This window comes from Gossypium raimondii, chromosome 5, assembly GCF_025698545.1.
Source record: "Gossypium raimondii isolate GPD5lz chromosome 5, ASM2569854v1, whole genome shotgun sequence".
In the NCBI taxonomy this organism is placed as follows: domain Eukaryota; kingdom Viridiplantae; phylum Streptophyta; class Magnoliopsida; order Malvales; family Malvaceae; genus Gossypium; species Gossypium raimondii.
In genome coordinates, this window is record NC_068569.1 from 15,855,163 (window position 1) to 15,872,569 (window position 17,407).

A 17,407-nucleotide genomic window follows, 5' to 3' on the forward strand; every position below is an offset into this window, starting at 1 on the left:
AGGGCTTTAATGCCAGTACTACCGCATTGTTAAGCAGATATCTAGAGGTAAGAAAATTATTACCACCTTGAACTGAATTTTTTTCCTTCTAAGATTGCTAAAAATTTCTGTGAAGGACCAGAATCTATATATATCACTCCTTCTAGAAACAAAATGTTGACATAAATCACGTCACGACATCGGGATAATATATTAAAAACAAGGTTGATTATCACATGAAATAGTGAAATATACTGTAAGAAAAGAAAATTTCTTAGTATCAGATACAGGTTGTAAAAAATTTGTGGGATAAGGATTTCAATAAAATGATAAGCTATAAATTTTCTTCATAGGCAAGTTCTGATAGTCTAGCTGACTCACCATGGCAAAAAGATTATCAAGTTGGTCCTTATGCTAGTATTATGGGTTGCTGATCAAAGCTCGACAAAACCCATCTATTTGAAGAAACCTAATTCCGTTAAATGATTCACCTATTGAAAGATTGACTTTATCTTAAAATAAAATTACTTATAAGTAATTTACAATAATTTGGTGCCATCCACTCACATTTCGTTGTCGTCCAGCGGTTAGGATTACGGCTTTCACCCAGGAGACTCGGGTTCAATTCCTGGCAACGGAATTAGGTTTTTTTTTTTTTTATCTTTTTCCAGTCATGCACGGGTGTGGTTTTGCCTAGACTTGTCCATGGGCCGGGTCGGGAAAAAAATTCGGCCCGACTCTTAGGCCCGGGCCCGGCCCCGCCCGAAATATGGGCTTAAAATTTTACCCAGGCCCGGCCCGAGAAAAAAATAATAAGCTCGAGCCCGACCCGGCCCGATTTTTAATAAACACAAAAAAATATTTTAAAAATAAAAAATAAAAAATATTTTAAAAGTATTTTAAAATTAAAAATAAAAAATATATTTATTAAATTCGGGCCGGGCCGGGCCGGGCTTAGGCAAAAAAAGTTGAGCCTGAGCCCGGCCCATTTTTAAACGGGCCTCGTTTTTTTGCCCAAGCCCATATTTTGGGCCTATATTTTTACCAGAACCCTCCCATATTTCGGGCGGGCCGGGAAAAAAATTCGGCCCGAATCTTAGGCCCGGCCCGAAATATGGGCATAAAATTTTGCCCAGGCCCAGCCCGATTTTTAATAAACACAAAAAAATATTTTAAAAATAAAAAAATAAAAATATATTTTAAAAGTATTTTAAAATTAAAAAATATATATTTATTATATTCGGGCCGGGCTGGGCTCGGGCAAAAAAGTTGAGCCCGAGCCCGGCCCATTTTTTAAACGGGCCTCATTTTTTTGCCCAATGCCATATTTCGGGCTTATATTTTTACCCGAACCCTCCCATATTTCAGGCGGGCCGTCGGCCAGGCGGACATGGACAGGTCTAGGTTGCCTAACTCTTTTTGTAATTCAGCAAACTGGTCGGGCTTGGGGATTTGGTAAATGACAATGAGTCCTTTCCAATACACGGTGTCGTTTGTGCCACATAACCACTCTAATTTACCATAGTCATTGAAGGACTTGAATTTAACTTCTTCAGTCACTTTCTAGGCTCTAGACAAACTTATAGCTCAAATAGCAACAAAAAAAATTATTTCTTTCTTTTGGAGTTTTACAGACTCATATCGAGGATATTGATAGTACCCATCTCCGTGATTTGATGAACGACAAAGAATGATGCCAATCGATGAACGCTCATTATTTCCTCTGATTCGATATCTGCACAAAAGCCTTACAGGTTCAAAAAAGAAATGATGAAATATCTCACTATTAAAACGCGTGTTCCTATAGTGAGTTCGATGGAATGCTTTTGGACTATTCAAGACAATGCGCCACTCTTGACATCATGGATAAACTCTATAAATAGCTGAGGTGAATTAGGATTAATTATTGTTTCTGGGATTATGGATTTAAATTGGGATAGCTTTCGATTTTTGTTTAAATCTTTCCACCTTTTTAGGATGCTTCTCTGAAAACAACAAATTAAGTGAATGTTCAGCGGCGAGCATGTAAGTTTCAACTTTCTCTTTATACACCATTTCTTTTAAAAGAAAAAAGAAAGATTAGTTTTGATGCTTTGTTGTGAAAGTTAGTGATGTTGAAATAATTGTTGAATATAATTAATGGCTATTCATTTTTAGTGTATTAGACTTTGCATCGTGTTTTGCTGGTACCTTTCAGATAAATAGAACAGAGAATAGGTCAGTTCTTCATGTAGCTGTCCCGGCACCGTGAGATGCTGTTATGTTCGCGATGGAAAGAATGTGGTGCCAGATGTTTTTAATGTTCTGGATAAGATCATGGAATTTTCAGAGAAAGTTCTCAGTGGCTCCTCCTGGGGAGCTTCCTGTTTTCTTAAACATCTAGTCGAATATGCTGTTCCTCAATTGCTGATATGCAGGTAAATGTTGGCAGGTTGGAGCTACCTAAAACCACCGAAGGATATGTTTGCAATTGGCATTGATGCCAGTTTCTTAGGTCCTTTATTTGTTCATTTGGCTCTCCAAACAGGTGCGGATGCACTTTGTTATTAATTGTGTAATGTTGTTGGTCTTTTTACTTGTAACCCATGAAGAAGGAAGCATAGCTGATGCATTTGGTTTTCTCTTTGAGTCTTGACGACTCACAGACCCTCAGGCTGTTGAATTTGCTAAAGGACGCCATCTATGTTTGTAAGTAGTTGTTTATTACTGCAACTGGTATGTTTCTGTGTTCTTTCTTTCTTCCATTGGGTAATTAGTGTCAAAAAAGAAGAAGAGATGGACCAACTTGATAAAGTGAAAATGTATTTTCTCCTTTTTCTTGAATCAGATAGCCTATCGTTCATAGCTTGTTTTCTTCACTTCTCATTAACTGCTAAAGCTCTTATAAATATTGCTTCATATAACATATGATATGGTACACTGGTATCTATACTATTCTGCTTATAAATGTTTCCTATGCAGCTTGTTAAAAAGTTTGGCATTGATCCTAACGATGCTTTTGCATTCTGGGACTGGGTTGGTGGTCATTACAGTGGTAAGTTTTTATCAATATCTTTGGTTCCTGTTAAGGATTAAGACCTTTTGTAGTAGAGCTGTGGAAGATAATTAACCATGAAGTAAATTCTATTCCCAAGCCGTGCACAGTCTCAAGTTTACAGTATCAAAATGCCTTGTATTTGGGTCAGTTAAAAACATTCTAACTACCTATTTCATCCTACTTAACCAATCCGGCTCAGTCAACTAAGTCGTATTGAATTGTCTGTTATTACCTTCTCTCCAAATCAAACAAATGTATGCATTCCATCCTATTCTCGGCAAGATGGATATAAGAGCCTTTCCTCTTAGTTTAACAGTCACCCATTGCAACTCCTGCTGCAAACTCTCAACTGATTTTTGAATCTGGCCCCCTCCCGTACTGCTCCCAAGTATCTACACTCAAAAAACAGATGATCCCTTGTCTCCAGCTCCAAGCCGAAAAAATTGCGCCTGCCATCAATATTTTGCCCTCTCCTTATAATTCTATCATTAGTAGGCAGTCTGTTTTGAACAGCCAACCAAGACACCAAAGAAAGCTTTGGTATATGAAATGGGTACCAAAGCTGCCGAATACTGATTTTTATCAGCCCTGCCACTTATCACAATCCATACCTTGCCAACCATAAACTTTTGGCCGTGAAATATCCATGCACCTGTCTGTGTAGGTTAATGAACTGAGCTGCTAAGCTTCTCAACTTGAGCAGCGTCTTCTAACACCAACAGCTACTGGTGGATCTCTACAACCGCATAAAAGGACTGCCCTTATTGTGGTTGTGCTGCATTCACTTTTCGAATTTCTATAACTTGTAAATTATGGTTTATAGTGTCCATTAGGAGTCCGTATCTGATAGGTGATGTTGATCTGTGCAATTTAAAGAGTATCTCATTGTTCTAAGGAAATAAATCACTTCAAATATAACAAACAGAACTTAAGGATGAAAATGTTCTTCAATTTTCATTTATGGAGTTGATTTATTATCGCAAAATTCAGTTTTACACGCTGTACTGAGAACTTGTTATTTACAGTTGTAAATACCATGACAACTAAGAGTGTGTGATTAGTTTTAAGTTTCAACTGAGATCTTAAATCTCCAACTGCAGTAGTTCTTTTGGCAATTATTTCTTCATCTTTTTTACTTTGCCCCCTCCTAAAATAGTAATAATAATAATTTGCATGATTTTGGTGTATACTTGAATATCTTGAATATATTTTGTGTGTTCTACTTCAAGGTTTTTAATGGGGACTTCAAGCATTGATCAACATTTCCATTCAGCTCCTTTCAAGAATAATATATTATACCTGTAAGTGCCTTAATATATATCAGCTCCCACTGCAGTTGTGCGTCTTTGTTGCTCATAATATTAGCATAGAGCCATCTACTAAAGCTATTATGGGTTTACGGATTTGGCTGTAATCTAAGAATACAGGAATTTAGATTGTGCGCCAATTGATGGTGTGCTGCTTCCTTACGAGGCTGGTGAAAGGCAAATCTGGAACAAATGGCTAACACAAGTTTTATCAACTAGTCAACCAGGTGAATTGTCTGTTGCATCTTGCATATGGTAGAAGAATATTAGGAGATTTGTGTTTCATATATAACATCTTAGACCGCCTTGAAGGTGCTAAATTATATATTTGACCCTGGACCTGCAAAGCTATGGATCTCTGCCCCTAGGAAAAATAAGATGCTTGTGCAAAAAATAAAGACCAGAAAGCTTTGTTGGAGACTGGCCAGATATGGCACATTATTCTTGTTAGTTACCATGACAAATTTAAAGAAGTACTAAATGTACTTGGAGAAATTGAATTGGTTTATTAAAAACTGCTTTTGAATGTTATTCACCATAATATGGGTTCCAACTCTTGAGAGTTCATTGCCTTAACTGCTCAAATCTTTACCTTTAGCTCTGATGGAAGAAACGATTCTGCCACTGCATAACCTCATATTATAAATAGATTCAGCTTTTGGTACTCTCTAGTTATCATGCTGAAGTGGTAAAGTGCATGGGGTAGGGATGGTTGTTCAACTTTTGGTATTTGTAGAATCAAGCTGTCCTAAACTGCAAGGTCAAGCTATAAGCATTTTAAGTTCTCGTTTGACATTGCCAGGGACGTGTAATTCTATGTGATTTCATTGGTATTTCAAGAGCGGTTAACCTGGGTACCTTAATGGTATAATCCAATCTATTACTGTACCAATTACTAACTGGACCATGTACTTTGTTGTTTATGTTGCATCTTTTAACTCAAAGTCGTCATCATTATCATTATATTGGCAGGTGAAGTTGTGACTGGTGAGTAATCATTGATGCCTCCCTTATGGGAAGGTATGTTTTATGCTTTTGTAGGTAACAATTATCTGTCTTAACTATAGGGGCAATTTCAGGTTTCAAGCAACTAAATCATTTTCTTTTCACAAACAGTTGCCTGAATTCTGTATGATTCTTAAAAACATTGATTTTACTGCAGACAGCAGAGAAATTGAGGAAGGGGAATGTTCCACAGCATCTTATTCCGCATAAGGTGGCTCTTAGCTTTTGTCCCAAGCCTTTTAGTTCATAACAGGATTAATGCCCTAACCATTATTATATTCCTTAGACATTCTCTAGATATGGACCTTCTCTGTCTTTTGCTTCCATCTCGTATGCTTACAACATTGGGCAGGTGAGTAGCTTATTCTCTTAAATTTGACTTAACGAAGCATTCACTGAAAAAAGTAACACTGCCCGTTTACTGAAAATGTTATAAAATTACCCATTGGATTTAATAAAATTATGACATCGGACGTCCAATAGCAGTTTCGAGTAAATGCACAAAACCATTAACCTGTTTTTTTCCACTGTTTGACATGTTGAAGCTCATTTTTTAACGTTTTATGATTTTCTCAGCCACGCACGTTCTTATTGCAAAATGTGAAAAATAAGGGGGGAAAGATGAACTTGAAGCTCATGATCAACGGCACAGCAAATATATTATAGGCAATAAACCATATAAATCCACAAAATAGCACAGGTTGAACAGTAGTGCAAATATCCATGATAGAGCTCAGTTACTGCCTGCTTAATATGCTACCATTGACCCATTCAGGGTTTCTTACAAGACAATAACCGATAAGCAAAACAAAGCTTTGTTTCACCGGTAGGCAGTAGTCCCCCAAACCTAACCTCTAAAACAAACCCCTAATCCTAAAGCTAACGCTAATCCATTATTACATTTGGGAAAAAAAACCCAGAGATTTAAACGCCAGTAGATCCAAATCCCCCAGCACCTCTAGTAGTAGAATCCAGATCATCAACTTCCAAAACATCAGGTGTCATGATCTTCTCAATGATCAACTGGGAAATTCTGTCACCCACTTTCACTTCAAAATCAACATCAGAATGGTTGAACAAAATCACCCCCAGGGGTCCCCTGTAATCAGCATCTATCACTCCAGCACCTACGTCGATGGAATGCTTCCAAGCCAAACCAGACCTTGGCGCTACACATAAAAAAAAAAAAAACAAAGTACCCACATTTTCAATCAGCCAACGAAATCAAATCATAATGAACTAATGAAGGAAATAACATAATAGAGCAATATATTCTTACCAACGCGACCATATGTTCCTTCAGGGATAGCAATGCTTAGATCAGTGGGAATCAACGCTTTTCCTCTGGCTGGCACCTTTGTATCCGTTGCACTGTGCCATAAATTTTTTTTTTTAAAAACTCAATCAAATTTGTTGTATATCGACTGCGATTTCCATTATAGAGAATGGCTTGAGGAGTTACCTTGACAGATCGTAGCCAGCGGCGAGAGGAGAGCCTCTTGACGGCAACACGGCTTTTTCAGAAAGCTTTTTGACTTTCAAGAGGGAGGCTGGACCATGGGTAACTTCATGTACTCCATTTTGACCGAGTTTTGGGACTTTCGGGGATGGCTCTTTGATTTCAGGGCTGTTGCTAATCTGATCTGCTTGGGCCATCGTAAGAAGAGATCTTGGAGAGGTAGAGAAAACAGAGGGACGATTCCAACAGACTGGTTTGAAGACTAAGGATCGTGAAGCACAGCGATTATTGTTATATAAGAATAAAGCCGGGATTTTGGGTACCCACGAACTGATGGCGCCAAGTGTTCCCGCCATTTCCAAGAGCGCCCACTCCTATCTGCCGCCCTGCTTAAATGCTCTCCGCTGGCAATGGCCTGGGGACCATTCACTAAGCCCAAAGCCATGTGTGTGGGTAAAATCTTGGAAACCCAGTGGCCCAACCCATTATTTAACGTTACCTTACTTTTTGAGGATTAGCCAGTAGTGGGGCATTGGATTTGGAGGTATATTTGCATTTCTAGGAAACGTGTGCCGCTCGGATCTAAAGCTTCGATTTTTGTGTGGTTAACCTTTTGAAGGCGTTTTCATTATTATTAGGGTTAAATATCAATTTGGCCCTACAACTGTAGTTCGGCTTATTTTAACATTGTTGTTCAAAAGTATTGTTGAGATAAAAAGCGCTTTTGGAACTATAATATTAAATGGGCAATTTTTAAAGTATTGTTGATATAAAAAGCGCTTTTGGACCTATAATGTTAAATGGGTCATTTTTTAAGTTAGAAGTACTTTTAAAAATTATTTTTGGACCTTCTAATTTTTTTGGCAAAATACTTTTAACAACAAATGATAATTTTAACCTTTATAAAATATTTTATATAATATTTATAATTATTTTGTCATTGAAATTTATTTCAAATATATAATATTATATTTTAATATTTAAAATATAATTTATACATTCTAATTAAAATTTTATAAATAATTATATTAATTATTTAAAAATATTTAAAATTTATATTTTATATATTAAAATATTAACAATAAATTATAATAAATTATTTTTATATTCTTACTAAAATATCATAATATTAATTAATTTGAATATTATTTAAATACATATTTATTATTTTATAACACCATATCTAAAATAGATATTTTATTTCTCAAAAGTACTTTTGACAACAATACTAAACATCTAAATATTAAACCAAACTTTTCAAAAATATTTCTCAAAAACAATTTCCACAACATTTTTTTTATCAAAAGTAATGCTAAACTAACTATCTCAATTTCTTTTATCAATTTCGTGCCTCTACTTTTTTGTATACAATTATCTAAATGCTAACTGTGTATATTCCACGTCATTAATAGTATAAAATTGATTAATTTTTTAAATAAATAAATATATATATAAAGTCTAGAAATTTAATAAAATTTCCAAAAAATATATTAGAAAACTACAAAATTATAAAAATAATCCAATTTTAAAATAAATTATATTTATAAATTCTAAAATTTTCTATAAAATAAAACATATAAAATCACGTAAAATTTTCCATTTATGTCAAAGATTAAATTATATACAATTGAAGCTAAGAAAATAAATGATGAGATTTAAAAAATTACACTTAAATATCATTTGGGATTCTAGCTAACAGATGTTGAGTAACACAGTGAATCCACTTTGTTTCTACAACCTTCCTCTTTGTTCAAAAGCACACTCCATGGTCAGGAATGGCCAATTAACTTGAAATTTAATGTCAATTTAGATTTTTGTCGAGTGCAATTAGTCGAGTAAATCAATAAGAAGATGGAGCTTTAATTCCGCTCTTCCAAGCAAAACTATAATCTATTACATGCCATTGTTTTATTTCTTAACAGTAACAAATAGAAAAGCTGACGACTCAAGAAAGTGAAAAACGGGGAGCCAAATATGAAAAAAGTCGAGAAATGAAAGGGAGTAGAGAAGCCAAGCAATGCGAAGAGAAATTCCAAAACCCACCTCGGGTTCCTTTGATTTTTGAGGCTCAGAGCACCGTTCTCTAAATTCGAACAGTCAAAAGCTCCCTTGAGCCAAGGAGAGGCCAAATATGATTTTATAGTCCGATCCGACGTTGGAGGTGGCAGATCGAAGGCTTCTCTTGTGTTCAAGCTATTGGAGTTATATTGACTTTGGAAGTGTTCTCTTCAAAAACTAAACTAAAACAAACAGAAAAAGGAGGAGGACAGCTCTCATTTGGTGGTGGCATTGGCCAAAGAAAGGTCGCTGGGCAAGGAGGAAGAAGCGGCGGCAACTATGTCTCTTGGAGGGATTGCTCTTTTGTTTAAAAGAAGGTTTTGGCCTTTTATCGACCTCGAAAAAAAGACTTTATTACTAAAAAAATGTCCTTTTTTTTTTAATCTTTGCATAATTATGAGAATCCGCCAAAAAATACTTCTAACTGGTAGGAGTGTGCAAAATTCGGGTAAAACCGAAAAAATTCGGTTAACCGACCGAATTCGGTTAATCGGTCAGTTAACCGAATTTTTTCGATCGGGGGTCGGTTAATTATTTTTTGATTTTTCGGTTAACGGTTAATTCGGTTCGAAACCGGTCGGTTAACCGAATTTTTTCGGTTAACCAAAAAAATTAATAAATAAAATTATAATATATAAATAGAACCACTATTCACCTAAACCTAATCTAAACTCAAGTTTTCAACCCAACCCAATTACCCAACCCAACCCAATCATAAAATTAAATTACAAATAATTTAATAAATAAAAATAAAATTTTAAAACTAAGACTAAAACTAAAGTTTAAAAGTCTAAAAATAATTTAATTATGTAGTGATTCAATTTGGTTAATTCGGGTAATTTGGGTAATTCGGTTAATTCGGTTAATTTTTAACCAAAAATAAAAAATATATAATTTTCGGTTAATTCGGTTAACCGACCGAATTAACCGAAAAAAATTCGGTTCGGTTAATTTATTTGAAAAAAAATTCGGTTCGATTAACGGTTAAAGATTTTGAAAGGTCGGTTAATTCGGTTAATGTTATTTCGGGTCGGTTAACTGAATGAACACCCCTACTAACTGGAATCGTTTTCTGCCACATCAACACTAAAAATAGCAGCACCAATATTTTTTTTTTCGGTGTCATCTATTAATGTAAAAATAAAATTTACAAAACAATTTTTTATATAATCCCCAAGTCTCATTTTTTTATTTTCTTAAGCGATGTAGTATGTAGGATACGGTTATATATAGACTCATAATTCATTTGCAGCTTCTTCCTAGACAATGTGGGATTGTTTACTCTTTCAACTAACAACATAATATTAAAAGCTGCACTTTTTAATATGATCTTTACCACAAATCACCATTCACATTTTTAGCGTTACGTGGTAGAAATCGCTTCCATCTAGAAGCGTTTTTTGCAAATAACTTGAAAACACTTCCACTTAAAAAATCGGCCTATTCCCATAATTAAAAAAAAAAACGGTTTGATAAATTAAAACAAATTTCGGCATTTTTTGAGTAGTAAAGTCTCGAAAAAGAAAATAGACAAATTTTAATGTTTAAATTTTTAATGCTGAGAAGTAACAATGCCAGGGCAAAATTTTTTTTTTTAATGTGAAACTTGCCACATCATTTTTCTGAAATGGCATGGACTGCTTTGTTTAACGAAAAAAAGTAGAGGTACCAAATCAAGAAAAAAAAAGTATTATGGTACCACATTGTTCAATGAGATAATTAAAGGGTCAAATTGTTATTTAACCATTATTATTATTATATCTGAACATTAAAATGTTGAGTAGTGATTTTAAAAAATTATATACGTTTCTTTTAATATTTCAATATATTTTTGTAAGTCATTTGTACACCCTTAAATTTAAAAATTTTATTAGTACCAAATATTTTTTTATAAATGAAGTAGTAAAGTACTCATATAAAATAATAAAAATACATTTATATTAATATACATTACTTTATCAAGATTAATTTTAAGTAATTTCACTAACCGAATTGGTGTCAAGTTAATTAATGACATCAACTCAATTAATTACGTTATGTATAGTATAAATGATTATTACTGTCATCATCATCATCATCATTGTTGTTGTTGCTATTGGGTAGGCATTTACCCAAGATACTTGATATTGAATTCTTATGCTACAATTGATATGAGTATTATATTTTACACATGTTTTAACATTAGTTAGTAATAAATTAATTTAATTGGTAATATTTAGTCACTCCATACCACACTTTTAATAAAGAGATGTTATTTTTATAAAAGTTTTTACTTATTTTCTAATTTTAAGTTTTATTTTGTGCTAACTATTTTATGTTTAGGTGAATATTTGGTACATCGACAATATAATGCTTTTATTCTACAAGCAACTTTTAAAATTTTAACGTATATATCTTTTTTTAATATTTTACTATACAACTATATGACACTTGCAACCCTTAATCTTGTTTGTGGAATAAATTTTTTTATCGATATTTTCCTTTTTATTTATTGTCTAACTATTTTTTATGCTAAATATGTATCGCACTAGAAACCAAACGAGACATTAAAACATACATGCAAAATTTAAGCTCCTATTAAACTTATTCTATACTATTATTTAAAATTTTGATAGAATTTTTAAACTAATAAATATTACTTTTAAAGTATTTTTATTTGTGATAATTTTAAATAAAACTAAAAGTTCCATAATATGAAAAATTTAACCTAAGTGATTATAAATTTAAATCTTTAATTTTATTATTTTAAGTAAAGATTTATTTAAAATTTAGATTAGCTTCCTTTTCCATCCAATACCATCATTTCATCTAGTAATAGTTTATTGTAATCGCAAAGCCTTGACACTGAACCAAAATACACCAAGCAGAATTGTGAAAAGAATATTTGTTTTATATATATAAACTGAAATGCGGTAAAGTCATTTATATAACCAAAATACGCATTTTTATGTTTTAGGATTTGGATTATTTCCTTCAATTGTCAGATCATGCATCAAGAAATTATTTCAGATCTGAAGGACACTATTAAGCACCGACACTTTGTTTTGGAAGACAATAAATTCGGCAGATGTTCAGTTCATAAACATATTTAATGAGTAGCATCCTCAGTAGGTTGAAACAGCATCCATTTTTTTACAGCTACAGTTCATACTTTAATGGTGGAAAACTTCATCCCAAAGACTTAAAAGATAATGCTATGTCCTCCCAACATGAAGTGGTATGAGAGGTTGAAACAGCATCCTTTTTTATTACAGCAACAGGGACCGTAAGCTCCACTTATAAGCTCCTCCTGCTTGCAGATATCTCCTTTCTGTTAGAATTCTCTTTCCCTACACTGATGCTCTGCACATTTCAACACCATGACATCTATGAGAAAATCTGTTTCTGTGATTCTTTGTTTATATATATATATATATATATTCAACATGGCAAGCTTAGAACTTTTGGGGTTAAAATGATGGGTTTAGCATTTAGTAACTCTGCAAAAGTAGTGTGGTAAGATTTTAGAAGAAGTAAATTTTGTAGAATTTTTGAAGCTTCATTTGAGAAAAAGGATTAATGGTTTAGAAGATAAAGGAAATATGAGTTTAATTCTATATATGAATCTAATTTCTATAGCATTTGGACGAATCTTGTGTTTGTGTAAATTACCAATTACCACAAAAACACAGAAAAAATAAACCCAAGTAGCCAAGCTCTAACCTTAATTTCAGCGCAATTGGGCAGGATCAAAATCATATAAGAAAAAATGAGAAAGGAAAGAAGAAGAGAGTGACCTTTGATCGAAGAGAGGGCGAATCAAGATTTAGGGAGCGCATAGATAATTTAGCAATCTCTGACATAGCTGTATCTCGAACTCCAGGAACATCACTCGATAGATATTCATAAGCAGCCTCGAATGCTTCAAGCCAAAACCTCGGCAATCGAACGCTTGCGCTGTGCGTATAAACATCCCACATCTTCCTTACCACCTTCTCTCTTTCTTCCAATTCCTATTTTCCAAAACCAAATTGTTCAATCCAAAACCAAAGAAAATCAAACCAAATTACAGGGAGGAAAGATTGGGTGCTTACGAGAACGTCAAGATCATCATAGACAGAGAAATCGATGTCATCGGAAAATGCAGTAAGATGACCAGAAGACCATTTGAGAGAAACAGAGCCAGTAAACATGGACCAGAAAGCAAGCAGGAGAATTGCAGCCAAGACCCAGAATTTGTACCCACTTTTACCCAAGAATCCAGCAGTTACGGAGCTATCTTTCTTCACAACACTCGGCGTTGCTAGTTGCTGTGAAGTGATTGGTATTGGCGGTGTTGTGGGTGAATCTTGCTCCTTCATTTTCAGTTCTCAAACACAGCTTTCAAGGGCGTCCCCTGTTTTGGCTAAAATGTAAAAAGCAGTGAAGTAGAAGAGAGTAAAGAGAAGCAGTCGCTTTTTGGCCCCAAAAGAGGGAGAGAGAGAGAGAGAAGCAATCGCTACTGTTAGGTCGGTGAAGTGTCGAAGTAGTGGGTCGAAGTAGGCCGTTACTCCTTGTATCTTTACAGAAAATGAAATTTAGTTTAAAGTTAAATAATAAATTCTCATGTTATTAAATTTAAAAATCATAATTAATATGGTTCATATTTTAGCTTAATATAATTTAATAATCAATTGAGTTATCACTAAAATGGTATCCAATTGAACTATTAATTGAATATAAATAATCAAATTATCTAAAATTAACATTTTATAAGTTCCCAATTATTACGTCACAAGTTAAGATTGTGTGAAAAATGGTAAACTCTCTTTACAATGTTTTAAAAATTAAAAATCATAAAATTGCAAAAAATATATTTTCTTTTTGAAAAAAAAGATTAAAGGTCCAATTTATTTTTAAAATTTTTCTATAATATTCTCAAACATTTTAATATTTTAATAGTTTTAAAATAATTTTCATAATTATATATAAATTATAAATTTGTATAATTTTATAATTTTCCTATTGTATGCAATATAGCGACCATAACGACCATTCGGGGCTTACATGGAAATTGATTTTTCAATGACTTAATTGATTGTTTATATTCATTAAAGGTTCAATTGATTATTAGATTGTTTTATAGGACCTTTTCATTATATTAAGCGTAACATTTTCTATTAAAATTTTCATCAATCATATGTAAAAATAATTTAGTTAATACACAAAATTAACAAATTCTAAAAATAATAATATTAATAAAAATAAAAAGCTTCATTTTTTACATTTTAAATGTAAAAATTAAACCTCAAAATTTCTCCAATTACAGGGACTGATGATGGATTTTAACCCTTGTAGCAATTAACATAAAATTTGATGAGGCAACGCAAGCCTTTTGAAAATTTGTTTTTATTAGGTTAATGGGATTATACGTTTTCTACCCTAATTCAGAAACTGATGAAAATATCCTTCAAAACTATCACAACGTAAAATTGGGTTATAAATTGATCAGTAGCCATTTTGATTTTGGCGATCTAAAACCATTCTTTGTTATGTTACTATGTGAGAGGCAAAGACGGCAAGGGTAATGTTGAAGAACATTACATCGTGCTTTTTGTTTCTCCTACACGAACCAACCTCGTGAATCATGTCTGGGTTTTCTAAACTGATCTTTAGACAACCTTAAAAAAGTAGCGTAAAAGGTATCTTTTTTTAAAGTTGAAAAGTAATGATTTTTTTAATATAAAAAAGTAATAATTATTAGATTTTGTAAATGGGGTTTATTTGTTTTATTAAAGCACAGCAACCAACAAATACAAAGCAGTTGGGTAGTAAACTCCCTTGTCCGGTTGTCCCAACTCCACCGCCATGCATATTAATACGACACGGCAAGAACAAAGGGAAAAAAGGACGGAACTTCCATCTTCAACCCTAACTAGACTTTTGTCGGTTTACAAAGGCAACCAATCAAAGAAATGTAAAAGAAAGGCTAAAATCCTTCATTTGTGATATCTCTATCGAATAATTAAATTCCGATTTGTTCATAAACTTTTCAATAAAACACAATGGTTAAACTAAAAAAAAAAAAGCAACTAAATTAATCCACAATTGGTCAGAGGCAGAAGGCTGAAAGTTCGTCATTGACAATCCATGGACCATCAATATCAAAGATCAACTTCCACCTCCCATGCCTAAGTTTAGCCTGCAGTTTTTTCTGTAACCTTCCCTTTCTGACTCCATGATTCCATGCATATTTATTAATTTCCCAGAAAACCGTCATCATTGAGCTGAACGAGTAAGCCTGTTTGATGAACTGCAATTGAAAGCAATTTGGTTGTGTACCTATATCCAAACAACAACGTGTCTCTCTTTCAAAGTTTAACAAATTAGCTTTGAAAGAATGAAGTGATTCTCAAAAAAAGAATAATTCCCTATGTACATTAGTTGTTGTTCTTTCATCTTTTAACTTCGTCAATGTTATTCTTGCTCCCTCTTGAGATCAGCCGGAGGCAGAAAAGTCTCAGTGCATAACCCACAAATGTTGAAATCAACCTCGTCGATCGTCCAAGTTTCTTCGATCTTCCGCTTGTGCTTGTGGGACTTCCCGTACCGGTAAAGCGTCGTAATGGTGTTTCCGCCATGCGCTATGTTGATCCCATCGACGTATTTGTAATCTTGGATCAGGGATTCCACGCTGGTCTCCCAAAACACGTCGTTTCCAACGGTAGTCTTCATCCTTACCAGCTTCTTGTCCTCGAATTTGGTGAGAAGCCCCGTTCTTTGGCTGAAATATCCCCGGACGGTGTGATGGATTATTTCTGCTTGGGATGAACTTTGAGCCTTGAGGGCCTTTGAATCCGTTTCGAGCATGAGAATGAAACAGTCTTCGTTGTCGATAACCTGCTCTCCTATGCAAACCGCATTTATGAATAAGCTCGCCGTGCATCTAGGGTCCAATCCCTATACAATCCACAAATTCAACAAATATCTTTCAATTACTTTGCAATTCGTTAAAAAAACAAAGAAACAATCTAAAAAAATTACCTGGGAGAATCGACGTAGGGGACGAGGGGGCCCTCTATGTGCATGACCAGGTTGTGAAGATGACTGGTTCCAAGCAACCTTACCATCACACCCAGCACTAACTTTGAAACCCGACACAACAAGTTCTAAATACCACAAATCTGGGTTCTTCTGCAATAATACGAACCCCCCAAACTCACAATTGACTCTTGTTTGCACGCTACTATTACCCTGCAGCGTCTCTGAACCCTGCAATTGCACTTGCCCCACTGCATACATGTTTCTAATGGATCTCAATGCCAGATGTCCCCCCGTAGCGGCTACGAACTGCTGTATTATGTATTTCGCTGTGGAAGCTTCCTGTTCGTACATCAACAAACAATGAAAATTTTCGTTATTCATGTTCATATATACGAGTATTTCAATTTGTGAACATATAAATAAAGAGAAGACATGGAAGAGTTGTTACGATGGAAGAATCTTGGATGGGATTTGAATGCATGTAATTCTCTAAATCGACACGGAAAGGGACTAGGGGAGTTCCGACAATCTTAAGCAATGTCAAGAACTCGTTGTCGGAACTGGCTTGGAGATAGGAGGAGTTACAGAAAGCTGATTGAGCTTTCATGAAATTACACAAGTTTTGCCATCGCAAAATCGCGTTGCTGCCCATTTTGGTGTACATTTCTTCGGGTATAGGCACTTCCAAGACGGTTTCCAGGCCATCTTGGTTATCAAGGTTAGGGCAAAGCTTCATTAACATCATTCTTAAAATCAACTCGCATAGGCTCCAAGAAAAAAGAGAGAGAGAGAGAGGAAAGATGTGAAGCAACCTTTGCAAGAGAAATGAGATAGGTTACGAGATTCTATGATTCTGGGAAGATTTTTAAACGGGAATTCCGGTTTACTTAGGACATTGGCATGACTTAATATATTAAGTTTAAGGCTTTCTTGTTTATTATTTTTTGGTATTTGTTAAAATTTTGTTTTAGTTTAGTTATTGTTTTTACTTTTAATTAAAATAAATAAAAAATGAAAAGAACTCGAGCCTTGTACTTATCCATAATTAACAAATCATGGATACACATAAACGGATGCTAAATGCTAACCTATGAATCATAACTAATGATTACTTTGAGCTTAGCTTATAACTTACATAACAAAACTACAAAAGTAGAAATCAAATCACCCAAATAAGTTAAACTATTTTCCATAGATAGGAAGAACAGATTTCATTATATTAAGACGATTTTTCTTCTTTTCCTTTTAGTTCTTTGCCATGGATTGTGCATCATTTGCCACTCAAATTCACTTAGCTCTCAATCATTTTATGGAATTTTAAACTGAAAAATGATTGAGGACCCAATTGACAATTAATTAAAAGGTTTAATGGTTATTTAACCATTAGTTTTTATGAGATAGTAAAACAATATGATGATATTCACTTAGTTTTCATAATTTTAATTAATAAACAAATATGTCTTAATTTAGTAAATTAATATTGATTAATTAAGTTAATTAATCTTAGTATAAATATCAAGCAGTGGAGAGAGAAAGATGAAGTCTTCATCTTCTCCAAGT

The 17,407-nt window shown here is 33.9% G+C and overlaps 3 protein-coding genes and 1 non-coding gene across 20 annotated transcripts; 1 reads left to right on the forward strand and 3 right to left on the reverse strand.

Annotated features, from left to right (window-relative positions):
* Window positions 1-1,634: 1,634 nt before the first annotated feature.
* Window positions 1,635-6,371, forward strand: LOC105769611 (uncharacterized). 17 transcript variants are annotated; one of them, XR_008196204.1, is made up of 8 exons: window positions 1,635-1,867; window positions 1,956-2,004; window positions 2,177-2,506; window positions 2,625-2,667; window positions 2,941-3,013; window positions 4,246-4,317; window positions 4,437-5,343; window positions 5,486-6,371. It is a non-coding gene; the product is annotated as an uncharacterized LOC105769611 (transcript). The 17 variants fall into 17 exon arrangements; XR_008196205.1 differs by having other exon boundaries at window positions 2,411-2,506; XR_008196201.1 differs by having other exon boundaries at window positions 1,956-2,506.
* LOC105769610 (deoxyuridine 5'-triphosphate nucleotidohydrolase) lies at window positions 5,963-7,417 on the reverse strand. The gene is made up of 3 exons (XM_012590352.2): window positions 6,791-7,417; window positions 6,608-6,699; window positions 5,963-6,497 (listed from the first exon to the last, which is right to left on the reverse strand). The coding sequence occupies exons 1-3, from the start codon at window positions 7,141-7,143 to the stop codon at window positions 6,253-6,255; spliced, it is 690 nt and encodes a 229-aa protein (XP_012445806.1). The 5' UTR covers window positions 7,144-7,417; the 3' UTR covers window positions 5,963-6,252.
* Window positions 7,418-11,883: 4,466 nt separating this feature from the next.
* On the reverse strand, window positions 11,884-13,366 carry LOC105770505 (hypothetical protein). Its single transcript, XM_012591731.2, has 3 exons — window positions 12,919-13,366; window positions 12,622-12,837; window positions 11,884-12,187 (listed from the first exon to the last, which is right to left on the reverse strand). Exons 1-3 carry the CDS (start codon window positions 13,183-13,185, stop codon window positions 12,122-12,124), a joined length of 549 nt encoding a protein of 182 aa, XP_012447185.1. The 5' UTR covers window positions 13,186-13,366; the 3' UTR covers window positions 11,884-12,121.
* Window positions 13,367-14,901: 1,535 nt separating this feature from the next.
* Window positions 14,902-16,592, reverse strand: LOC105767616 (uncharacterized). The gene is made up of 3 exons (XM_012587188.2): window positions 16,296-16,592; window positions 15,848-16,186; window positions 14,902-15,763 (listed from the first exon to the last, which is right to left on the reverse strand). Exons 1-3 carry the CDS (start codon window positions 16,590-16,592, stop codon window positions 15,281-15,283), a joined length of 1,119 nt encoding a protein of 372 aa, XP_012442642.1. The 3' UTR covers window positions 14,902-15,280.
* Between the last annotated feature and the right edge of the window lie 815 nt (window positions 16,593-17,407).

What these genes read in the sequence shown, in the direction of transcription:
- LOC105770505 (XM_012591731.2), bottom strand. Translation starts at nt 13,185, where the DNA reads ATGAAGGAGCAAGATTCACCCACAACACCGCCAATACCAATCACTTCA. An exon ending in ATGATGATCTTGACGTTCTC is followed by an intron (nt 12,838 to 12,918) that starts GTAAGCACCCAA and finishes TTTGGAAAATAG; the next exon opens with GAATTGGAAGAAAGAGAGAA. An exon ending in CGCCCTCTCTTCGATCAAAG is followed by an intron (nt 12,188 to 12,621) that starts GTCACTCTCTTC and finishes TGAAATGTGCAG; the next exon opens with AGCATCAGTGTAGGGAAAGA.
- LOC105769610 (XM_012590352.2), bottom strand. Translation starts at nt 7,143, where the DNA reads ATGGCGGGAACACTTGGCGCCATCAGTTCGTGGGTACCCAAAATCCCG. An exon ending in GCTGGCTACGATCTGTCAAG is followed by an intron (nt 6,700 to 6,790) that starts GTAACTCCTCAA and finishes TTTATGGCACAG; the next exon opens with TGCAACGGATACAAAGGTGC. An exon ending in AGGAACATATGGTCGCGTTG is followed by an intron (nt 6,498 to 6,607) that starts GTAAGAATATAT and finishes TTTTATGTGTAG; the next exon opens with CGCCAAGGTCTGGTTTGGCT.
- LOC105767616 (XM_012587188.2), bottom strand. Translation starts at nt 16,592, where the DNA reads ATGATGTTAATGAAGCTTTGCCCTAACCTTGATAACCAAGATGGCCTG. An exon ending in CCATCCAAGATTCTTCCATC is followed by an intron (nt 16,187 to 16,295) that starts GTAACAACTCTT and finishes ATGTACGAACAG; the next exon opens with GAAGCTTCCACAGCGAAATA. An exon ending in CCCTACGTCGATTCTCCCAG is followed by an intron (nt 15,764 to 15,847) that starts GTAATTTTTTTA and finishes TGGATTGTATAG; the next exon opens with GGATTGGACCCTAGATGCAC.